The sequence below is a fragment of the Ammospiza caudacuta genome, chromosome 13, assembly GCF_027887145.1.
Source record: "Ammospiza caudacuta isolate bAmmCau1 chromosome 13, bAmmCau1.pri, whole genome shotgun sequence".
Taxonomy (NCBI): Eukaryota; Metazoa; Chordata; class Aves; order Passeriformes; family Passerellidae; genus Ammospiza; species Ammospiza caudacuta.
In genome coordinates, this window is record NC_080605.1 from 14,375,607 (window position 1) to 14,397,088 (window position 21,482).

A 21,482-nucleotide genomic window follows, 5' to 3' on the forward strand; every position below is an offset into this window, starting at 1 on the left:
AGTGTGCACCCTGGAGTGTAGAACAAATCAAGGCCAGAGCAGTTTGTGTTCAGCAATGTTTCAGCAACCCGTGGGAAGTGCCCTGCTGCATTTCCAGCAATGTGAACTGGTTGCATAGCCATTGCAGGAAAGAGGATTGCAACCCAAGTCTGAAAGGCAACCAGTTACAAGCCTGTTTGTTCCTCTAGGCTGCTGGATCCTGCCAACACTCAGCAATTTGATGACTTTAAGAAGTGCTATGGAGAAATCCTTTATCGCTGGGGCCTGCGAGAGAAGCGGGCTGAGGTTCTGAAGTTTGTCTCGTGTCCTCCTGATCCCCACAAGGGAATTGGTGAGTGCCAGGTCCAGTTGTTCAGGCAGAGCCACAGCTCTGCCTGGGGAGCTTAGGAACGTGCAATCTGCAGGGCAGGATGTGTCGTGAATGAGAGGACAGAGTTTATCAGAGATCCAACAAGCGAGTCACAAGGGTTTAAAGTGGTTATATAGGTGTAATTGAACCTTGGTACAAATTGTTCCACAGAATTAATGATGGCAAACCAATTATTTACTATGAATAAAATATGAAGGGTTTATTTAAATTGATGAATATAATGATAATCATTTGACTAAAAAGGCCTTAATCAGAGTTATTTACCACACAGTATAGAAAATTAAAACTAGAAATGCAATGAACTGGTTATTAAATAAATAATATCAAAGTTAGCTTAAGAATTATCAGGTAGACACTGATGTCCATCCATAGCAATGACCATGGGCAAATCTCTCTCACTCAGCTTTGTGGAGTGACCTTGAGGGGTGTCCCCACCCAAGGTAAGGATCTTCACACACACCTAAGGGAGGTGTGTTAAATTTTTTCACCATTTAAAAATGGAACTGGTGTTTATGGTATGGAGTGATTGACTGTCAGTCACACAATTTTAGATAAAATGTTGTCCTGCCTGCTCCATAGAACGTGCTTTATTTTTGAGTAAGATGCTATCGGCTCTTTGGTTTCTTCTTCTGTAAACATCTGCCTCTCCCTTCCCTGCCAGGGTTTTCACATCCCTGTTGATGCCAGCATTTGCCTTACCTATCCATGTGATGGGTATAATTTGGGGTAGTGTGATCAAGCTGATTTCAGCATTCTTCAACACTAAGAACAGCAGCCCCCCACCCCACTCAATCCATCACTGATACTGATAGCTTGCAAGTAAGGCAGAATCCAAGCTGGTTTATTCCTGCTTAGGCAGAGCATCCTGCTACAGCTACATGGATGAAATGTCCATTGGTTACTGAAATGTCACAGTAAATGTGGCATTTAACCTCTGACAGAAGCCAACTCTGCCAGTAAATGGGTTTGACTTCACACTTCTGGATGGAGGTGAGGCTTGCAGGTGTTGGTTCAAGGGCTTTGTAGACTGTAACATCTCTCCAGGAAAGCTAGAAAATTCACATACTGCCATGCCAGCAATGCTCAGCTCTGTGCTGATGAATGTCCTTTATTCCCTCTGAGATGCTCTGTCTTCATCTCTGATCCTTGACTGAAGTGTCCTTATGCTAAAATTGCAAGATCTCTAACTAGGTGAGCTAGCCAACAAATAGATAAAGAGAACTTTCCTCCCAAAATACTTTCAGCAGTGTAGATGCCCAGCTTAAAGACACCTGCCAAATTGTCTTCTACAAAAACAGATGTGCTTGACCTGTTGGGGGAAAAAACAGGTGAAGGATGCCAGATAAAGAGCAGTAGCCTCCCTTTGTCACCCAAGACAACTTCTGGGGAGTAATTGGAGTGAAAACAGGTGACTTAACCCACTGCCTTTGCTCCTTCTTGGCTGACAGTCTGGTACAGGAGCATCAGGTGTGCTCTCTGATGAAAAATGGAGGCTGTTCTTGCTTGCTTAGTGACTCTAATGGTAAGAGGTGGGTGAGACCAGCAGAAACCTTCACGAGTCAGTGTCTCCAAGGCTTGAAATCCAGCCATCAGGGGAATTGGTGGGCCAGTCAGTGCCTCAGTGCTCCAGTTCCCCATTCCATTGATAGCGTGTGGAGAACAAACCAAGATCTCTAAACACCAGCCACCCTCCCATCCTGGTGGAGCTTTGAGCAGTGTGAGGGGCTGTTTGCAGGGCTGTTTGTCCATGATTCCAGCACTGACTGTCCCTCTCTCTGTGTTCCTGGCAGAGTTTGGCGTGTACTGCAGCCACTGCCGCAGCGAGGTGCGCGGCACGCAGTGCGCCGTCTGCAAGGGCTTCACCTTCCAGTGCGCCATCTGCCACGTGGCCGTGCGCGGCTCCTCCAACTTCTGCCTCACCTGCGGCCACGGCGGCCACACCAGCCACATGATGGAGTGGTTCCGCACGCAGGAGGTCTGTCCCACGGGCTGTGGCTGCCACTGCCTGCTCGAGAGCACCTTCTGAGCACTGGGGACAGCGGGCACTGACTGAATATTCAGTTCCCAAGCCATGCTGAGTCAGCTCTGCTCAGCTCTGTCTGGAGGAGGTCGCCGCAAGGAGCTGGAGCAGGATGTCCTGGCAGTGTGCTGTGGTGATGTTTACAAGTGCTTCCATTACTCCTGCGCTTCCCAGGTTGCTTTCAGACCAATATGACCAAATTCCCTGTGTCCATTGCTGGCAATGGATGCCAGACCAGAAAAATTGCTCTCTCCTGCAGAAGGGTGTATGAATATTCCTTAGTTTGGGATGAAGAGGTTTTTGAAAGCTCCCCTGGAAGGGGCCCACCTGGCAGAGACAAACTTGCTTCAGCAATGTAGAGTCTTTACCAGGTACCTCCTTACGTGGGCTCAAACTGAGCAAAAGTTTTACGCAATTAAAGCAGAAATAATTCTGAAACAACAGTAAGCTCTGAAGGTGAGTTCTAAGTGGCACTTGAATAGTCCATGGAACTGTGCTCAGAGTTTCCCTGGAAGCAGCAGGGTCCTTATTTTGAATGGCTGTTTACACCGTTTAGATTTCCTCACAAAGCAAGGAAAGGAAATGGCATTTTTCGGGATTACATCTTAAATCATTTCTGCTCACTAGTCAGTACCTGTGAAAAGCCCAGACAAGCACCCAAGGTCCCTGAGATTAGTTGCTTCCAGCAGTTTTAGAACTGTTAGGCTTTAAGGTGTCTCCATTTCCTGCTCTGACCAGGTGATAAAATGCACTTTAACTTGTCCCTGTCTTGGTGGTGACACTTCCTGGTTACTGGAAAAGGCATCTGGCTTTTGAGTTTGGGATCCACACTGTCTTTTAGATGTGGTGTTTCAGAAAGCCTTTGCTCCTTCACTGAGAGCACACAAAGAGGACACTTACTCAATACAGCTCCTTCTGGCTGTTGTTTCTGAGCACTATGGGGAAAATTAGGGTCAATTTGAGATTTGCTGCTGCTGGAGTGATGAGGCTCTTCAACAGGGAGACAGCAGTTTCTAGGGAAAAAGGGGGTTTGGAAGAATGGTGGAATCCATGGAGGCAGTAGGTTTAACTGTGGAGCATCGACTGGAGAATGTATTGATGGATCTGTCTGTCTGGGGCTGTGCCTGCAGGGCACTCCCAGTGCAGGGATGCTGCTGTGCAGTGTGTGCACACCTGGAATCTGCAGCCTGTGCCTCTCCAGGGCTGGCTGCAGCCTGAGTTTTGGATTTGGGTTAATGTGTGCCAGGGATGAGCCAGCTGGAGCTACCCCCACCTGTACTGGCACTGATCCCTTCTCCCACGCTTGCCTGCTGAGTGGGGCCACGTGCCATTGCCCTTCCCAACCCCTGTGCTAGCTCAGGCAGTGGGATCCTGCTGTGGAAAAAACAGATGATGTATCTTAAACAATTAAAACATTAAAGTTATTTTTTTAAGTGCTGTTCTGATAGAATGTGGTGTTGCTCTGATGGCTCTCTCTGTGGGGAGCCCCCAGCAGCTCTCCCTCCCAGTGGATGGTGAGTGTTGCACCCATGGCCCTCTCCCTGCACCCCAAAGCAGGGGGCTCTTTAGGAGAGCCCCCCAAGAGCTGAGGCACTGCTGGCTCCCCCAGCCCTGGCTGGGACCGTGTGCTGGCACCTGCCCCACCAGCCTGGGAACTGCCCGCGGTTGTGAGGCTCCTCTTGGGAAAGCGAAGCCGGGCGGCGTCTGAGCTGCCGGCAAGCCCAAGCCCACATCCTGCAGTTCGGGGAGGCCCTGGGCAGCGTCTGCCCCCCAGGAAAGCGGGCGGGGGCAGCGGGGTCCGGCCGGCGCCGCCGCAGCCCCGGGGCCGGGGAGCGCTGCCGCCCTCCGCCTCCCTCCGTGACTGCCATTCAGCCGGGAAGTATTCTCATTTCCATGCTCGAGTGCTCCTGTAGCTTGGAAGGGAAAGGAGATTTGTTATTTAAAGGTGACGGACCGACAAATCGTGGTATTTAGTGTGTTATTACAGTCCATTACGGTCCATCTCCGCAGTATGTGAATGCCCCGAGGCGGAGCACGCCGGCACTTCAGAGGAAGGCGGAAAAGCCCGGGCCTGGTGTTTGTGTAGCCCTGCACAGGTAGGTGGAATCCTTCCCAGATGCTGCCGGCATTTCTCTCACACCCTGCAGAATGTCTGGTGGTTCCTTTGGGAGCAGCCCTACTCCATGCAGAAGTGACTATTGCAAGGAAACACAACCGGCTTATTCTGCCTCCCTGGAGCCAGGTGGAGAGAGAAACGCTGTCACCTTTGCCGTGCAGGGCAGCAGTAAATGGTGCCCCCCCACCCTTCTGTGCTGCCCACCCACTGCCTGTCCCCACACCCACCTGCTCTTTGCAATCACTTGATACCAAGTGTAATAAGTTCCCCAGTGAGGCCAAACCTCACTCTGAATTGCAGCCTTAGAGAAGGGAGGGGAGCAGGGACTGCTCAGGCAGTGAGCGTGGGCCAGAGTGTGCACCAGACCAGCTCTGGGATGCTGCCATGGGCAAACCGGGTGAATTGACAGGGCCCTCAGCTGATGCACAGTGCTCAGGAGTGTGCTCAGCCATACTGCAGGGCAGGGGATGACCCTCCATGGTTTCTGCTGGAGCAGGAGCAAGGGGGCATTGGATTAAACCAGCTGCTCTGCACGAGGAGTGCTCTGTGCACTGCGTGGGAGGGGTGCCAAACCACTTCCCTCAGGGCATTCCTGGTGCCACGGCTGTGCCAGGGCTCCAGGAGTGACTGGACACTGCCAAGGAGAGGAGCTCCATCCTGTCCCTGGCCAGCTCCATCCGGAGAGCCCAGCAGCAGCGCCCTGCAGAGATGCCCACGCACCCCACCCCTGCTCTGGCGCCCGTCCCAGGCCGTGCAGAGGAGGATGCCAAGGGTGGAAGACCTCAGGTCTGACCCTGAAAACAGCTGCTTGCCAAAACTTGCTTCAGCTGCCTGCCAAGTGCATCCCAGGAGCTGTTACCTGTGTATCCATGAGCTTTCCCAAGGACAGCGCTGGAAGAGGGAGAGGGCTCCCATGACAACCCACGCTGTGCCCTAAAGGCCACTGTCAGCATTTTAAACCCTATTTGTTTTCCTACTGAGGGTGTAACAAATGTGGTGTGCCTTTCCTATCCCCACTGAGGCTCTCCATGTGCAGGGAAGGAAGTTTAATCCCTGATGATCGAGTTTGGCAGAGAAACAAGGAGTGTTCAGCAGAGAGGGAAAACCTTTCCCATGGATGCGATACCAAGCAGAGTCTGTGCTGGCCTCCTCCTCCTTGGCAGCCACAGCTCCATTATCCCAGCATCAGCCCCTCCAAGCACTGCAGGGCCTAATCCTGCCCTGAGCCCAGCAGCACATTCCTGCTGTCTCCTGTGTGCCAGCCCCAGCGTCTGTCCGTCTGTCTGCTGGGGAAACCAGTTTAGGAACTGATGAGCCAAAGCCACTTGGCTGCTCTCATTCCAGCCAGGCTGATCAGCAAACCAGTTACACTTCCTGATCCTGCTTGTCCTGGGACTGGCACGGTGCAGGGACAGGGACAGGGGTGAGCACAGCAGCAGGGACGGGGCATTGGCACAACCCTCTGCTGCCAGTGTGTGCTGGTATGCTGGTGTACAGGTTGTTCCCAGCACTGTCCCTGTCCCAGTGCCACCTGTGCTCAGTGCATTCCTGCTCTGCAGGTGACAGGGTGCCCCATTGTCACTGCAGAGCTGGCTCACCCACTGTGGGGACACCCTTGGGCCCTGCATGGGGGGACAGAGCCCCACCACAGAGACCAGGAGGTAACATGGGCAGATGAAGTGTCAGCTCACAAGAGCCTGGCTCATATCCCTGGGCCCTGCTGTGGGAAATTTGAGGACCACAGATCTGCGAGCTTGGGAGAGGATGGCAGCAGGGCTCCACAGGTCACCCAGCATTTTTGTGGACTGGAAAAGGCTGGACCCAGCTCTGCCATGAGTGGTGATTATAGAGGGTGGCCCTTGGCAGCCTGTGGCCCCAAAACCCATGGCAGGGCTGGGCTGCACAAGCAAGAACAGCCGTGGGGACTGCATGGTGGGGTCACAGCCAGGTGTCCCCTCCATCTCCTCCAGCACCCCACAAAGGGCCACTGCACCTGAGCATGCTTGGGGTCTGGGGAGCTGAGAGCCCCAGCTCATTCAAATCTGCCCCCCACCTTGCCCACATGCTCATAAAAAAATCCTCAGTGTCCATCCAGAAGCCACCCTAATGCCCAGAGAGCTGTGCCAGATTGGGCTCACCCGCCACAACCAGGACCACCTTGGCCATTGAGGGAATTGGAAGTGTCCCACTCCAGCACCTCATTTGGGGTCTCCCAGCGACCTCTCAGGACTACTCTGGCTCTCCCAACCCTCAGAAAATGTTTTTGTCCTCCACCCCAAGGGGCTCCCAATGCACCCCAGGTGCCCTGCAGCAGCCCCAGCCAGGAGCATGCCCACCCTTAACCCTTGTGCTCCTATCAGGGTGCAAAATCAACCTGCCCACCCAAAACAGGACTTTTCCCCCAAGCAGGAGGCAGGGCTGTGCCAGGAGCTGGGTAGGAAGGTGGAGCTGATGCTGACTGCCACAGCAGGTTTTGCATCCACCTTGATTAAAGGCCTCAGTGAGGGCCTGGCCTGCACCCCACAGCACCCAAGGCCGGGGGGCTGAGGTGTGTGATGGTTGACCCACCCTTACAGGTGGAGCTGGGGGGGCTCCCCATTCCTGGGATGGCAAACCCCACCTTAATCACTGGTTGCAGCCCGGTGTGGCCAGCTACACCAAATTTGCTGGCATGTGGCCAGCCCCTGTGGTCAAGGGTGTCATCCCAAAGTGGCCCCCCTCACTTCAGAGGGAAATCTTCCCCCAAAAAATGCATGGGAAACTCCTTTCCTGTAATTCTTTATTAATTATTTGGCTGTGATTATTTGGGGTATTTGGGGCTGCCTCCTGCCCCCCTGGCGAATTGCAAATTTAATTAAATACTGAAATATATCTTTGAACAGGGATGTGGTGCCTGGCAGCAAGTGACACTGGGGTGAATTGGCCTCTGGGTGACCTCTCTGGGTGACCCTGCTCTCCTTGGGCACTGAGCCAGGACTGGGGTGTCCTCTGCCTTGGCCACCGAGGACCTTGGAGGTGTATTGGTAACTCGGGATGGGTGATTCCCCCGGGGTGCCCTATACCTCCAGCATGTCCTCACAGCCTCATCCCTGCCCCAGGGATGCCCATACTCCAGTTCCACCCCGGGGTACCCCATAACCCACCCAAGCTTGCCCCGACCCCCCATTCCCCACCCTGGCCGTACCCCTGGGCCCAAGGGGGGGCACTCTCCCCTCCCCTGGGGCCGCCCCATTTCCCCGTCCCCCTGAGGGTGCCCTGCGCCCCCTGTGCCCCGCTCTGCCTCTCCAGGGATGCCCCATTCCCACTTTCCAGGGTACCTGCGCTGGGGCGGAGCCTCCGCACCCCAGCCGTGCCCCACCCGTCCCTGGCTGCCCAATGGGCTGCGGCGGGGCGGGGTGCGGGGCGTGGCCTGGCTGCATATGCATGTATGCAGATGAGCAGGTGCGGGCAGAGCGCGGCGACGGGACGGGACGGGACGGGGACTCGGACGGGAGCGGAGCGGGACGGGGAGCGGCGGCGGGGCCATGGCCACGGCGGGGCCGCGCTCCTTCAGCGCCGCCGAGGTGCGGGCGCGCTGCGCGCAGGGCGCCTGCCTGGTCTCCTGCCGCCGCCGCCTGTACGACCTGAGCGGCTTCGTGCGGCTGCACCCGGGCGGGGAGCAGCTGCTGCGCCGCCGCGCCGGCACCGACGTGAGCGCCGCGCTGGACGGGCCGCCGCACCGGCACTCGGAGAACGCCCGCCGCTGGCTGGAGCAGTACTACGTGGGGGACATAGAGCCCGGCGACGAGCAGGTACCGCCGCGGGGCCGAGCCGGGACCGGGGGACACGGCTATAGGGGAGCCGGGGGTACATACAGCCTCTGCGAGGTGCCTCTGGTGCTGGGTACAGGTGAACAAGGGCTGTGGGATGCCCCACGTCCCGAAACTGGCAAATGGAGAGGCTGTAGGGTGTCCCAGGTGCTGCTCCAGGATGTACAGGGTCTGTACAGTGAGTGTCCCGATCCCAGGTCCCGATCCAGGGTGTGCAGGGTCTGTACAGCGAATGTCCCGATCCCAGGTCCCGATGCAGGATGTGCAGGGTCTGTACAGTGAGTGTCCCGATCCCAAATCCCGATCCAGGATGTGCAGGATCTTTCTAAGGCACCCTAGGTGTGGCATACACAGCGTTTCTATAGTCGTGGGACTGGGATGTACAGAGATTATGGGGTGCCCTAGGTCCTGGATCGAGTTTTGATAGGGGCTCCAGGTCTGTGCTCTCTGGAATCTGGGCACTGCTGAGGTTATAGAGCATCTCAAGTCCAGAGTGCATGGAGTCTAAGATGTGCAGGGGCTGTAGGGCAAACTGTGCAGGATCTGAGTCATACAGGGTCTGTAGGGCACTCCAGGTCCAGGCTTCTCAGCACCCAAGCTGTTCAGGACATACAGAGGCTGGATAGGCTTTGGGGTGTACAAGATAGGAAGTTTCTGGGGTGCATGCAGCATATAAGGTGTTTAGTGCACCCAGATCTCAGTCTGAGCTGTTTGGGACTTGGTGTGAGCAGGACAGGATCCATAGGATCAGGCTCTTTAGGGTCTGGGATCTACAGGGCAATGAGGGGTGAAGGAGACAGAGGATGTTTGAGGCTTCTGGGGTCTGCATGGGTGGTGCCTGAGGTGTGCAGGGTGCCAAGGTCCCATGTGCCTCCTGGCTCCCAGGAGTTCTCTGGCTCTGAGGTGCAGGGGGCCCTGAGGGTGCCAAGCGCACAGAGCTGAGTACCTGCAGGGTCCCCCTCCACAGCCACCTCCCTCCCTGCCATGCTAGGAAGCAGGGCTGATGGGTGTATCTGGGGTGCCAATGTGGCATGGAGGTGTTGGGGTCTTTGGAGGGGTGCAGGAGATGGAGCTCAGTGTCAGTTTTAGCGGGACTGTATGGCACAGAGTGGGCACTGGGACAGGACACCCTTCCTGGCCCTGTCAGCACTCAAGCAGGGACCACGGTGCTGGGCACAGGGGTTTGCCAGTGGTGAGCAGCCACTGCTGAGAGGGGAGCCCAGCCATATCCCTCACTGCCTGGTGAGGGGCATGGGACACAGCTCTGTCCCCGCCGTGCCAGTCCCGTGCTGCCCAGGTGGAAGGGAAGTTCCGCAGCCTCCGGGTGGCCCTGGGCACTCCTGCGCAGTTTCCAGCCCTCACCAGCGGCCGTGGGCAGGATGCTGAGCAGCAGAGCCAGCCCAGCCCCCTTCTCCGGCCCAGCAGTTCCTCTCTCGGCATCCCAGCGGGGTCGGTGACCGGCCGGTCCCTCTGGCTGCTTGTTTGCTCTCGCTGCTGTCCTGCCCAGGGCCAGCCCCGGCCCCAGCGCCACAGACGGGGCTTTGTTTCAGCCCCGGTGCAATGCCTGCCTGTTCCCCGCACGGTCCCGGCCGTGGCACCTCCTCTGTTGGGACACTCGCCGAGCCGCCGCCTCCTCGCAGGCGTGACGAGCCCAGCGGGCTGGGGTAGGAAGGTACCGGACAAACGGGTTCCCGTGCCGAGGGGAGCCGCCACCATCCCAATGCAAATACATGGCGTGATAACGCAGGCTGCAGGGAGATCTGACACTGCCTGGTGCCAGATAAACCATCCCAGCCTGGAGCACGCAGGGCAGGGATTAGAGCTGCCTGCTGTATGGTGAGGCTGCATCCAGCATGCACTGAGGTGACAGCTGCCCTGCCCTACTCCCCACTCCCCAAAAATCCTCTCTGGGGAGAGGTGGTGTCCTTGGTGGTGCTTGGGGTCATGCTTTGGGTGTTTTGGGGCAGGTGTAGCCCAAAGAGCTCTTTGGAGGAAGTGTTACATTACCCCAGTTTGATTCCACAGCTTTGCCAGTGCCTCTCCTTGCCCGTCGGATGTCCCGGGGCTGCATCATCCCCATGCTGAGGGATTCAGAATTCTCCGGTCCCACAGGCATCCAGCATCCTCCCCTGCTTCCCACAGGAATTTCCAGGATTTTGCAAAGGGGGGAAAATGTGTTAATGCAGGACAGATAAAGAAGACATGATCCAGCCTTCATTCCACTGGCCTCTCCGTGCCCCTTCCTGTGGCTCTCTCCTTTGGCCGCAGGTCACTTTTCTGCATCACCCAAATCCTTTTGGCTAAGGACAAATTAATCCCTAAATATTTTATCTATGCAAGCAGGACATACAGGGGAGATCAAAGTGAGTACCAACAATTACCTAAAGTAGACAGTGGATTTTAACAGCCTCGCTAGAAGGGAGCTGGATCATCTAATTACGCTTCCAGTTTGAGCAATGAGGGACTTTCATCACAGCCTCTTTGGGGTGCGTGACGTGGCTGTGACTCACAGTAAATCTTCCATCCTTCTCAGGTTTACTGTCCTTCTCTTCCTCTTGCCTGTATTGCTGCACCTGGCTTTGCACCTACCCTGGCTTTGCATCCCAGCCTGAGCATGCTTGGACGTGGGCGGGACACCTGGGGCACCTCTTTGGGGCTGATGTAACAAGAAGTCACTTTTTATATTGCTGCTATGATTAGCAGTTCAATTCACCTCCTTTTAATAGTCCTGCTGCACCCAGTGTTTAATGGGCCAAGAGACAGCCAGAGAGCACAGAGCACAGTGCTGCTGGGGTGGTGCTGTGGGATGGTGCCCCCACCTTCCTTGGTGCCCTCTGCACCTCCTGGGGTGTCCTCATGCTACATGCCTGTACCTGCACTGCCAACACAGCTTGTCCCATGTGGACACCAGCAAACAGCCTCTGAGGAGCTCAGTGAAGGTGCTGGAGGCTGTGGAGCAATGCAAGGTATGGTAGGACTCCTCTGGGGTTTGACTCACTGGGAAAATGGGTGGAAAATCCCCCTGGGTCCAGGCTTTTGGCAGAGCAGCTGGGCCAGGGGGGGCTTTCCAGCTTCTCTGGCTGTGTCCCAAGAACACTGAACCCTGTGCTGGGCCACTCTAGCTCACATCACAGCTGGATTTGTTCTTTTAATGCCCCCAAGCCCTGATGCAGGGCAGCACTGGGCTGGCACAGCCCGTGCTCTCCAGCTGGTGCAGGACCAGTGCAGAGCGCCCTGTGTGACCCACGCAGGGCAGCCAGATGCTCTCAGGTGGATGCTGGGTCACCCAGTCACTGGATCGTGCCATGCCCTGGGTGTTTGGCCCTGTGTGTACCAGCAGCACTCACCAGGACTGCTGCTCACTCACAGCTACAGCGCCTTGTGGGCGTTAACTTTCGCTTCCTTACATCAGGCCCCTTGTTCATCTTCCCTGGCAGGACCTGTTTGCCTGGGGACAGCTCAGGTGCATCCTCACCACCCACAGGTGACAGCAGAGCCCAGCTCAGCACAGCCCTTGGGCCTCCTCCCAGCCCACCTGTTTAGAGCAGAACGGGCAGAAGCCCCAGCAGTGGTTCAGGTCCATGGGGCTGGATCTCAGCAGGGCCCCTGCGTGCCTGGGGCAGGCAGGAACAGGCCACCCTTTGGGGAGCCAGCTGGGACATGCCAGCGTGGTTTGTGTCCTGGTTGCGACACAGCTACAGTCCTTTCAGTGCCAGCTCCAGGGTGAGCAAGAGGAGAGCCTTCCTCCTGCTCCCCAGCTGAGGAAGAGGAGGGGCAGGAGATGATTCAGGTGCTGACAGGGAGCTGCCATAGCCCACAGGGCAGTGGCATGTCACTGATGGTAACCAGCCCAGGTGCTGGTGGTGAGATGGGATGTGAGCCCCCAGTCCATCTCCCTGACCTGGGAGGACCAGGAAGCCTCCAGGCATGACACGGTGCTCAGGCATCCATGGGCAGGGGAACTGGAGGTGTGTGAACATTTCGGAAAAGGGAGGAGAGGTGCCGGGCATTGCGTCAGCCCAGCTTTCCTAAGCATCCTTCCTGGGCTGTGGTGCAAGCTGAAGGTGGAGAGCCCCAGCCCGTTTCTCAGGGCACGGATAAGACATTTCACTCTCTTAAAGCCAAATTTTCTTCCAAAGCACCTGCAGGGCAGAGGCAAAACCATAAATCCACCATGCTTTGCTGGATTTTGAGACATCCCATCTGACCTAGGGTTTTGGAATGTCTGGCTGAAGGACAGAGTGTGCAGCATGGAAAATAGCAGTGGGAATCCTCACAGAGAGGTGTGGTGGTACATGGCATCAGCTCACATCGGTGCTCTGCCTGCAGTAAAATTGATGCCAGTGGGATTCCAGCCTGGAAATACTGGCTGGAAATATCCCCTGTCCTCCCATGCCTGCTGCCCCAGGCAAGGGGTTGCCTCAGAGCTGGGTAATGCAGTTCCTGTACCGGCAGAATGAGGCTTGAAATCCGGCTAGCCTGAGAAATGGGGTGGGAGCACATCTTGCAAGGAGTGCCTGCCGTGGGTAAACAGTGCCTGAGCCCTGCCTCGGTGTCCCCAGTTAAGTCCTGACATCTTGGCAAGGTGACACCGGTTTTCCTGCATCCCAGGCCCTCCTGCAGCTGCCAGGGCTGTATTGCCCTCTATAGGGAGGCAGTGCATCCCTGTCAGAGCTGTGGGGAGAGCATCCACTGAGGAGCTGGGGGAAAATCCTCCCAGTCTGGAAGCGGCACGGCTGAATCCGCATCGGGCAGGGCTGAGCTGCGGCCCCGCCGTGTCCTGCCCGGGTTAATGGGTAACCCGGGCCGGCAGAGCGGGACAAAGGCATGCTCGGCACGTCCTGCAGGGCAGCCGGCGCTGCTGCCGGGGGGCACGGCTGGTATGGGGTGTGCACGGGCACGGCCCAGGCTCAGCGAGCCCCCACGGCCGGCGCCGGGGCTGGCACGGCTGCAGCAGGGAGGCTGTGCTGGCAGCTGGCACCGTGTTTGCTTCCCAGCATCAGCCGAGGCAGGTTCCTCCTGTTCCTCAGCCCGCCCTGCCAGCGGGACTGCAGCTGGGTCTCCATCCTGCCACCACCGCATCCCCTGTGCCTCAGTGTGCCCTCCTGAGCCACATCCCACCTCATATCCCACAGCCCATGGCAAGGGCAGCCAGTCCAAACCCCACCTCATATCCCATGGCAAGGGCAGCCAGTCCAGTGTCACCCTGTGAAGGACACTTTGCCTTTTTCCCTGGACAAGGTCACTCTTTCTGTGCGTTTTTCTTTGTGCCCACAGAAGGGTGGTGGCACCAGCTGTACCATGCTCCCCAGGCCTGCCAGCCCAGCTTTCTGAGGGACCAAAAATTCAGGCTGGGCTTTTGTTGGAGATCATTGGGGTGGGAGGAGGGAGCAGTAACCCAGCAATGCCCCAGGCTTTACTGGCAGTGCCAAGGTGACCTCTGCCATGGCACTGCCTATTTGCAGGGGAAGGTGCTGTCCCAGGGCCCAGAGTTTCTGCATTGCCACTCTGCCGTGCTGTCCTGTCCATGGGCAGGGCATTCCAAACACTGGGCTTGAGAGGAGGTTTCCAAAGAGCCCCGAGCCCACAATGTCTGAAGGGCAGGGCAGCTCACTAGCAGCTGCTTCCCTCAGGAAACCTGCTCTGCAGGAACTCACTGACTTAAATTCACCAGATTTTTCCCCATATTTGTTTAGCAGGCAGGAGCTCGCTCTGGCCATACCCCTAAGTGCTACAGCCATCACCATCCCAGCTGAATCCACCACTGGTGCTTCACCACAGAGTTTTCCCTCTCTTTCCAGAGCCTCTCTGAGACAGTGGATGAGAAGGAGGTGTCTGCAGCAGCCCAGACTCCAGAGCACACAGATCTCTGCTACAGAACAGTGCCTGTGGAGAGGGTAAGAGCTCTGGAGTCTCTCCTACACTCTTTGCCAGAGTGCTCCTGGGAAACACCAGGTCTCCCCTTCCCTGCGTGAGGGCTGGGTTTCTGCTGGGCTGTTGGGTGGGAGGGATGGCGTGTGGGAGCCAAGCTGACCCAGCCACTTGTGCCCTTTCTCCTGCTGTGGATGGCATTGCTCATGCTTTATTGCACAGGCGTGGCCCTGCTGGGAGGCTCCCATTGCAGCAGCATGGGAGAGATGCCTTTCTCTGACAGCAGCTGTGCCCTTCCACAGGGAAGTGTTGCCAAGCCACACCTTGCTTGCTTTTATTTCTTTCGTGCTTTATTTATTTTATTACTTTATTTATTTTATTTTTTTTTTTCCCTTGCCTGAGCACTCGTAATGAGCAGGAAGGGATTCCCCAGGCTGGGTAGGGTGATCCCTGCGTTGCAGGGTGCTTCCTGCCTTGCCAGCTGCTTCCCAAGCATGCCACAACAGTGGGGACTTGTCCTCAAGGTGCCTTTGGCTGCCCCTGCCCTCCACAGCTCCATCTGGTCACCACATCTTGCATGGTCCCAGCTGGTTGGTGAGCATGCTTTTATCTTGTAGAAAGTTGGAGTTTTTTTAGAGCAGGAGAACATCTTTCACCCCCCAAATTAATATTTTATCACTGAGCACCTTTAAAAGAGAATGTCCATTTTCAAGTGACCTTTTTGCTTTAACTTTCGCCCCAGTGGAGAATGGCTCTGCTCCCATCCCATACACCAGTTGGGGTTGTTTCCCCTCCTGTGTGACTGTATTCATCCCTGCCTGCAGCAGAGCCCCCAAAGTGCCCACAGCCACTGTGGATCCTTGCCCTGGGATGCCCTGAACGGAGCCATCCCCACCACTGGCAGCACAGCCCCAGGTGCCACATGGCTGTGCCAGTGCTGTGTGGCACAAGCAGCCCAAGGAGAGCTGCCAGGCCCAGGGCTTGGCCAGGCGAGCGTGGTTTCAGTCCTGGCACAGGGGTGGGACCAAGAATCCACCTTATCTGGCCAGGCCAGCAGAAGATGTGCCCAGGGATGCTGAGCAGCGGCAGAGGTGGTGATGCCAGTTGTGCCTCCCTGTTTTCATGCCATGCCAACATGTGTACCCACACAGGTCCCCTCTTACTCCTGCACCTGAGTTCAGCCGTGCTCAGCAGCACTGCTGGAGCCTGTGTTCCCATCCTGTGTCCTGCTCCCCATCCCTTCCCAGTTTGCTCCTTACTGGGGTGCCCAAACAGCTGTGGCTGCCCTATGTGTCCTTTACACAAGGAGAAACGTCCTTGACTGGGTTAGTGCCATGGGGATGGGATCCATGTGGCACCAGAGGTGTTCTGCTGGGCCATATCACTGCTCACTATCTCATCTTGGCAGCAAAGAGCCTCAGTTATCAGGGCCTGATGCTGAGCCAGGTCTGGGTACAGCCACCTTCACCTTGATCTTCTGGCAGGTACCTGGTGGCATGGGGGTGAGCTAAGCCCTGGGCTGATGTGTGTTTGGTGTGTTTGGCCCCTTGTCTGCCCTGTGCTGGTGCTTGTGGGGAGCTCAGGGCACCTTGGAACCACAGACAGCTGCTCTTGGGGCATGGGAGGGGTTTGCAGCCCAGAATCCTCCAGCAGCAGCAGCAGCTCAGCTTTGTGCCTGGTACTGGGATGGTTTGTGGGTTCCCCAGCACTACAGCCCCTGTGTGCTCCCCCAGGACCTGGTGGACTGGCAGAAGCCCCTGCTGTGGCAGGTGGGCTACCTGGGGGAGAAGTACGACGAGTGGGTGCACCAGCCCGTGGATCGGCCCATCCGCCTCTTCCACTCGGATTTCCTCGAGTTCCTCTCCAAGACAGCATGGTGAGCTCTGCACTGTGCCCTGGCTAGTGCCTGCCCTGGGAGGGGGATGGCTCACCAGCCAGCAGGACGCCCTCTGACAGCTCCTCCTGCCCCATAGGTACGTGGTGTTCATGGTGTGGACGCCCGTGGTGCTCTATCTCAGCTGGGTCAGCTACACCTCCCTTGCTCAGGGCAACACCAGGCTCTTCTCCTCCTTCACCACAGGTACCAGCAGCAGCAGCAGTAAAGCCTTTGGGCTTCCACTGCTGACCCCACACTGGGCCATGGGGCAGGAATGGGTTGGTTGGACACCTGCATCCCTTCCTCACCCCTCATTCTGTACGTGCTCACCAAAGCCACATGCAAGAGCAGCAGCTCAGCACCTTTCCCTTGTGGCCACCAGCACCTCTCCCTTGTGGCCGCCAGCGTGTCCCCTGCATGAAGCCCCCTGTGCTTGCCCACCTCCATCCCCTTCTCTCCCCAGGAGATTTGATCCCCCAGGGATCAGCAGAGGCACAGAGCCCCCTGGCCTGCAGCCTGCTCCCTCCTGCCTCGTTCCCTCGGTGCCCACAGCGCTGCGGGTGCCGGGGCGGTTCCGATGCCGCTGCCGCCCACCCGGCCGGGCTGAATGCCGGGGAACAAACCCGGCTCTGAGCGCCGCCGGCTCCGCACAGAGCGCGGCTTGTTCGCCCCGAGCGCCTGCCCCTGAATCTCCCACTGTCTGCTCCCTGCTCCCCCGGGAACAACAACCGTGCCCGGGGCAAGCTGTCTTCTTTGTTGTCCATTTTTTTTTTTTCTTTTTTTGCTGGGCTCCCTATTTTTTTTTTGCAAGGTGCCACCCAGTGCCAGCTGTGCCCGGCTGTGGGGTGGGGAGCGCCGGCTGCACAGGCACTCCCTGCTCTTTGTGGCATCCAGCACCTTGCTGCCAAGTTTTGTGGGGATTTTTTTCCCTAAAATTAAGTGGGTTTTGGGGCAATCCAAATTTTGCTAGGAAGGACACAGGGCTGGCAGCCAGCCCTGAAAGAAGGAGGTGGCTGAAAAATGTTCTGCGGGGGAAAGTGCCCAACAAGTCTTTTGTTTTTCCCCCCAAAAAATAAACACCAACAGCACTGTTTTACTGTCATGAGTGCTGCCTGTGCAACTTAGGTCCTTCCTGCCTTGTTCTGGTGGGTGAAGCAGCTGTGTAATGGTGACACAGTCCCTAGAGTGCACATCCAAGCCCACGTTGGAATCTGGAATGCAGGGAGCTCCCCTCAGTCTTCCTGAGGCAGCAAGAAGCTGGCTGTTTCTGTAAATTAGTCGGAATCAAAGGAAAATGTGGTTTAGAGCAGAGCTTGGGCAGTTAGCTCCCTAGAGGAGCTCAGGGCAGGAGGTGGATGAGCGGTGGGAGGGAAGGAGAGCTGAGCATCACCCTGATGCCAGTGGGAGGATGGTGATGGATAAAAGCACCTGCACCTGCCCTGCTGACCACTGCATGTCTTGTTGTGTAGAGTACTCCATCCCTGTCCACAAATACTACTTCCCCTTCATCTTCCTCCTGGGAATGGTCCTGTGGTCCCTGCTAGAGTACCTCATCCACCGCTTTGTGTTCCACATGAAGCCACCTGCTAGCAATTACTATCTGATCACGCTGCATTTCCTGCTGCATGGGCAGCACCACAAGGTGAGTCGCAGCTCCCGCCCCCGCTGACACCGCCTGGCCCGTGGGAATGGTGGCCTTTGCCCCGCTGCAGCTGTCACTGTGTGCCCTTTGCCCACACAGAGCCTGTTGCTGCCTGCTCAGTGTGACTGGTGGCATCCCAAGTGACGCACTTGCCCAATACCAGCAAGGGCTGTAAAGCAGCTCTGGAGGAGCTGGAGTTAATTTTTCAAGATGTGTGGTTGGGCAAGGGGGAAAACCAAAAGAGCCATAGGCTCTCTCTAGCTTTGCTGGAGGAAATGTGGAGCTTGGGCACCTACCAGATAAAGCCATCCCCTGCCTGGGCACCTGGGCACGCATGGGGGCCTGCTCCCACCACCAGGTACAACCTGGGGAGGGATTTTGCTGTTGGCTTTTCCCAGATGGGTTTCCCTGATGCTTGTCAGGGATGTGCAAAGGGAGGAAGGCTGAGTGGGAGCTGCCTGTCCCACCATCCCTCTCTGCTTCCAGTCTCCCTTCGACAGCTCCCGCCTGGTGTTCCCTCCCGTGCCGGCCTCGTTGGTGATCGGCTTCTTCTACGGCGTGCTGCGGCTGCTGCTGCCCGAGGTGCTGGGGCTCTGCGTCTTCGTCGGGGGCCTCTGCGGCTACGTCATCTACGACATGATGCACTATTACCTCCACTATGGCTCCCCCAAAAAGGGCACCTACCTGTACGGCCTCAAGGCCTACCACGTCAAGCACCACTTTGAACACCAAAAATCAGGTAGTGCTGCGCTCCCCGTGCGTGCTGGCAGGGGAAGGGGATGTCCAAGATCCAGCCTAGCTGCGTGGGTGAAGCTGATTGCTCCAAAATATTTGGGATTCAGGATGAGGAAAGCCAAGCACTGTGCTGCTGGGGAAGCAGCATGTGAGGTGCTGTAGCCCAGGGAGAATATTTCCTGGCTCTCAGGGTGAGGATGAGGAGCCAGAGCAGGGGTGAAGGCAGCACCTGTCCCACTGGTGGGCATCAGTGCTGCCTGGAATGCCAAATCCCCATGGTGCTGGATGTGGGTGCCTATCCCTGCCCAGGGCAGCATCTCTTCCTGCTGGGAGGTGTTGACAGGTGGAGGGTGAGGCCCTGGGCTTCTCCAGATCCGCCCCACACTTTCCCTAGCCCAGTGCTTGCTCAACCTGCCCTTTGCCCGGTTTCCTAGGAGAAAACGCCCCATCCAGATAAGCTATCATCCATGGGGCTTGTTGGCATGACCCAGCCAGCTCCTGCTCCCTCTGCTCTTCCTCCTCGTCTTCACTTTGCCTTCCTCCCTCCCCAAAACGTGGCCACTCCTTCCTCACCAGTTAACACAGAGCCCTTGCAACACCTCGATGGTGGTGCCATGGGCTGAACTCTCTCCTGCCTGCCCACAGGTTTTGGCATCAGCACACGCTTCTGGGATTATCCTTTCCGGACACTCATCCCTGAGGAGACCTTCAAGAAGGAGGACTGACAGCCCCAGCCCAGAGCTCAGCTGCTGGCTCTGTGCCCCAGCACTGGGGCTGGTGTTCCTGCCCTGCCCCTGCCTGGGGCTGTGCCACAGCAGTGACTCCAAGTGGAGCATCCCTGTGGAGTGCTGTGGTCCAGCTGTGGCACTGGCAGGGGGATGGGGGGCTGAGGATGGTGAGGAAAGGGGAGGAAGAGGCTGTGGGGTTCCCTGGTGCACTCCTGCCCTACCTCGCTGCCCTCCCGCTCCAGGCTATGGATGCACGGGCAGATCTGCTGCCTGGAAGATGAAGTGCCTGATGCCACGCTCCCTCCCCTGCCCTGGCACCTTGCCAGAGCCCTGTCTCTCCCGGGCTGCCCTCTCCCCAGGGCACCCAACACGCTGCAGTTGCCTCTATTGCCTAATTCATGCCGAGGGGATTCCCTGTCCTAGGTCCTTCTCCCAGCCCATCTCAGCACAGGGTTTTCTTGGCCTGCAGCCCTTTTGGGGCAGGTCCCACAGCTCTGGATTGTGCCTTTTTCTAACCCATATCTCTCTGCCAGATTTATCAAGTTCATGGTTTTCATAGACATTGGCTACTTGAAACTCAAACTCTGATGAAAAGAATTACTATGAGATGCCTTTTTTGCTGATCCTGTGATTTTATTTTTTATTATTTTTTCCCTAATGTTTACTGCAGATATTTAAAGGTTTGAAATAAATTTATATGTAAAACTGTAGACACTACAATTGTAAATAAACTGTATATTTTGAAAAATAAAACTTTCTAAAAAGGGTCTGGGAAATGTATCCCCCAGGGCTGCTCACAATTTTGTTCTCCCACCCTATGTGTGTCCCTTTCCAGGTGCTGATGGCCCTTAGAGCCACCATTCCTGGCTCCCGTCAGTGAGGTAGGAGATTTGCAGGGGATATTCTCAGCAGAGCTGTGTGACGTTGGGGCTCTGGGTAAGCAGAAGCTGCCACTCACTTCTCTGAAGTTGGGCAATAGCGTCACGTGAACCCCAGAGCTTCCCAAAATTAACCCGGCCCTCTGACGAAGCCATCTACAAAACTTCCTGCAGTCCCAGCAGAGGTCAAGCCCAGCTTCCAGCCCTGGTGCCCACAGCCCAGCTCCTTTGGTGCTCCTGGGGCTTGGGGAGAGGAGCAGGGTCTGGAGGGTGTCACTACACATGTAGGAGGTTCAACAGGGCACAGAGCCCTTGCTGTGGGTGTTCCAGTGCCCTGGGCAAACCTTCCCACAGCTGCCAGCTCAGCAGAACAGGTTGTGATGCTCAAAATAGCAGAAGCATCAACACAGGCAGGCACAACTTCCCCATCCCCTTTTTCCCACTGCGCTTCCTGTGGGCAATTCCTTCTTCCACCAGGCAAAACCCATCACAAGGGTGTTCAGCCCTCGGGAATACCCCGGCAGCTTTCTGGGAAGCGGGAGCTGTGCTGGCGTGGGAAGGTGCCTTGCACAACGTCCCTTCCGCTGTGACACCCTTTAAAGCCGCGCTCGGCCCGCCGTGCCCCTCCAGCCTGCGCAGGCAGCGAGGTCAGGAGGCACGGGCAGGTCACCGACCTTCCCTTCTCCTGGTGAGCAGAGGAGATCCTGCCCTGGGGCCTGCTGGAGAGAGCCTGAAGAGGAGGGAGAGCGGCTGCCGCTGGATTCTGGGTGCGTTTCCATCTCCTTTCCAGCCAGGAGAACCTGACACCCCTCTCTTGGCGTTGGCTGGGTCAGAGAGGCTGCTGCTAATTTCCTTTCAACAGGGGTGGTTTTCTGTCCTCGCAGGACAGGCAGCAAGGACAGAGAACTGGGGAGCAGTTTTCTGTTGGGGAGCAGGCACCTTCCTTGAGGGGATGCTGAGCATACAGAAAGAGCTTGATTTAAAATCTTAAGTGGGCAGGACAGAGCTATGGGGAGAAGCTGGGGATGCTGGGGCTGTGAAGATGTACAAACCTTTATTAGATGGATGACCACAGAGAGAGACATTGGGTAGAAATGAAAATAGATCTTTACAGCCAAAGATACGGGTTCTGGGGGCAGGAACCCAGGGTGATGCGGGGCTGGAGCCAGGAATGCTGCCCAGGGGATGCTCCCTGGGTCACTGATGTCCCTGCTCCTCTGGGTGGAAGCTCTCTGGGATTTAGCTCAGACATTTAATTAATTAATTAATTAAATGTGACGGTGTTCACAGGGGTTCTTGGATTGGGGAAGAGATGAGGATCTGACTCCATGTTTCAGAAAGCTTGATTTATTATTTTATAATATATATTACATTAAACTGTACTAAAAGCATAGAAGAAAAGGTTTCGTCAGAAGGCTGGCTAAGAATAGAATAGGA

At 56.5% G+C, this 21,482-nt stretch overlaps 2 protein-coding genes across 4 annotated transcripts in view; both read left to right on the forward strand.

The window, feature by feature from the left end:
- Window positions 1–3,771, forward strand: part of WDR59 (WD repeat domain 59) — a 47,660-nt gene extending 43,889 nt beyond the window's left edge. For both annotated transcript variants that reach the window (XM_058813471.1, XM_058813470.1), the window contains 2 exons: window positions 189–331; window positions 2,161–3,771. In XM_058813471.1, coding sequence (XP_058669454.1) covers window positions 189–331; window positions 2,161–2,396 — 379 coding nt within the window. In that variant the 3' untranslated portion in view covers window positions 2,397–3,771. The remainder of the gene's footprint in view (window positions 1–188; window positions 332–2,160) is intronic.
- A 4,259-nt stretch (window positions 3,772–8,030) lies between these two features.
- On the forward strand, window positions 8,031–19,831 carry FA2H (fatty acid 2-hydroxylase). Of its 2 annotated transcripts, XM_058813714.1 has the most exons (7): window positions 8,031–8,297; window positions 14,117–14,212; window positions 15,920–16,062; window positions 16,160–16,266; window positions 17,532–17,704; window positions 18,191–18,443; window positions 19,085–19,831. In XM_058813714.1, the coding sequence occupies exons 1-7, from the start codon at window positions 8,031–8,033 to the stop codon at window positions 19,162–19,164; spliced, it is 1,119 nt and encodes a 372-aa protein (XP_058669697.1). In that variant the 3' UTR covers window positions 19,165–19,831. The 2 variants fall into 2 exon arrangements, with proteins under 2 accessions (XP_058669697.1, XP_058669696.1); XM_058813713.1 differs by lacking the exon at window positions 14,117–14,212 and having other exon boundaries at window positions 8,031–8,334; window positions 15,822–16,062.
- The last annotated feature ends 1,651 nt before the right edge of the window (window positions 19,832–21,482 follow it).

Bases quoted from the DNA above. Each gene is read 5' to 3' on its own strand.
- FA2H (XM_058813713.1), top strand. From the start codon at position 8,031: ATGGCCACGGCGGGGCCGCGCTCCTTCAGCGCCGCCGAGGTGCGGGCG. The intron at 16,063-16,159 runs GTGAGCTCTGCA...CCTGCCCCATAG, and splicing joins TTCCTCTCCAAGACAGCATG to GTACGTGGTGTTCATGGTGT. The intron at 16,267-17,531 runs GTACCAGCAGCA...CTTGTTGTGTAG, and splicing joins CTTCTCCTCCTTCACCACAG to AGTACTCCATCCCTGTCCAC.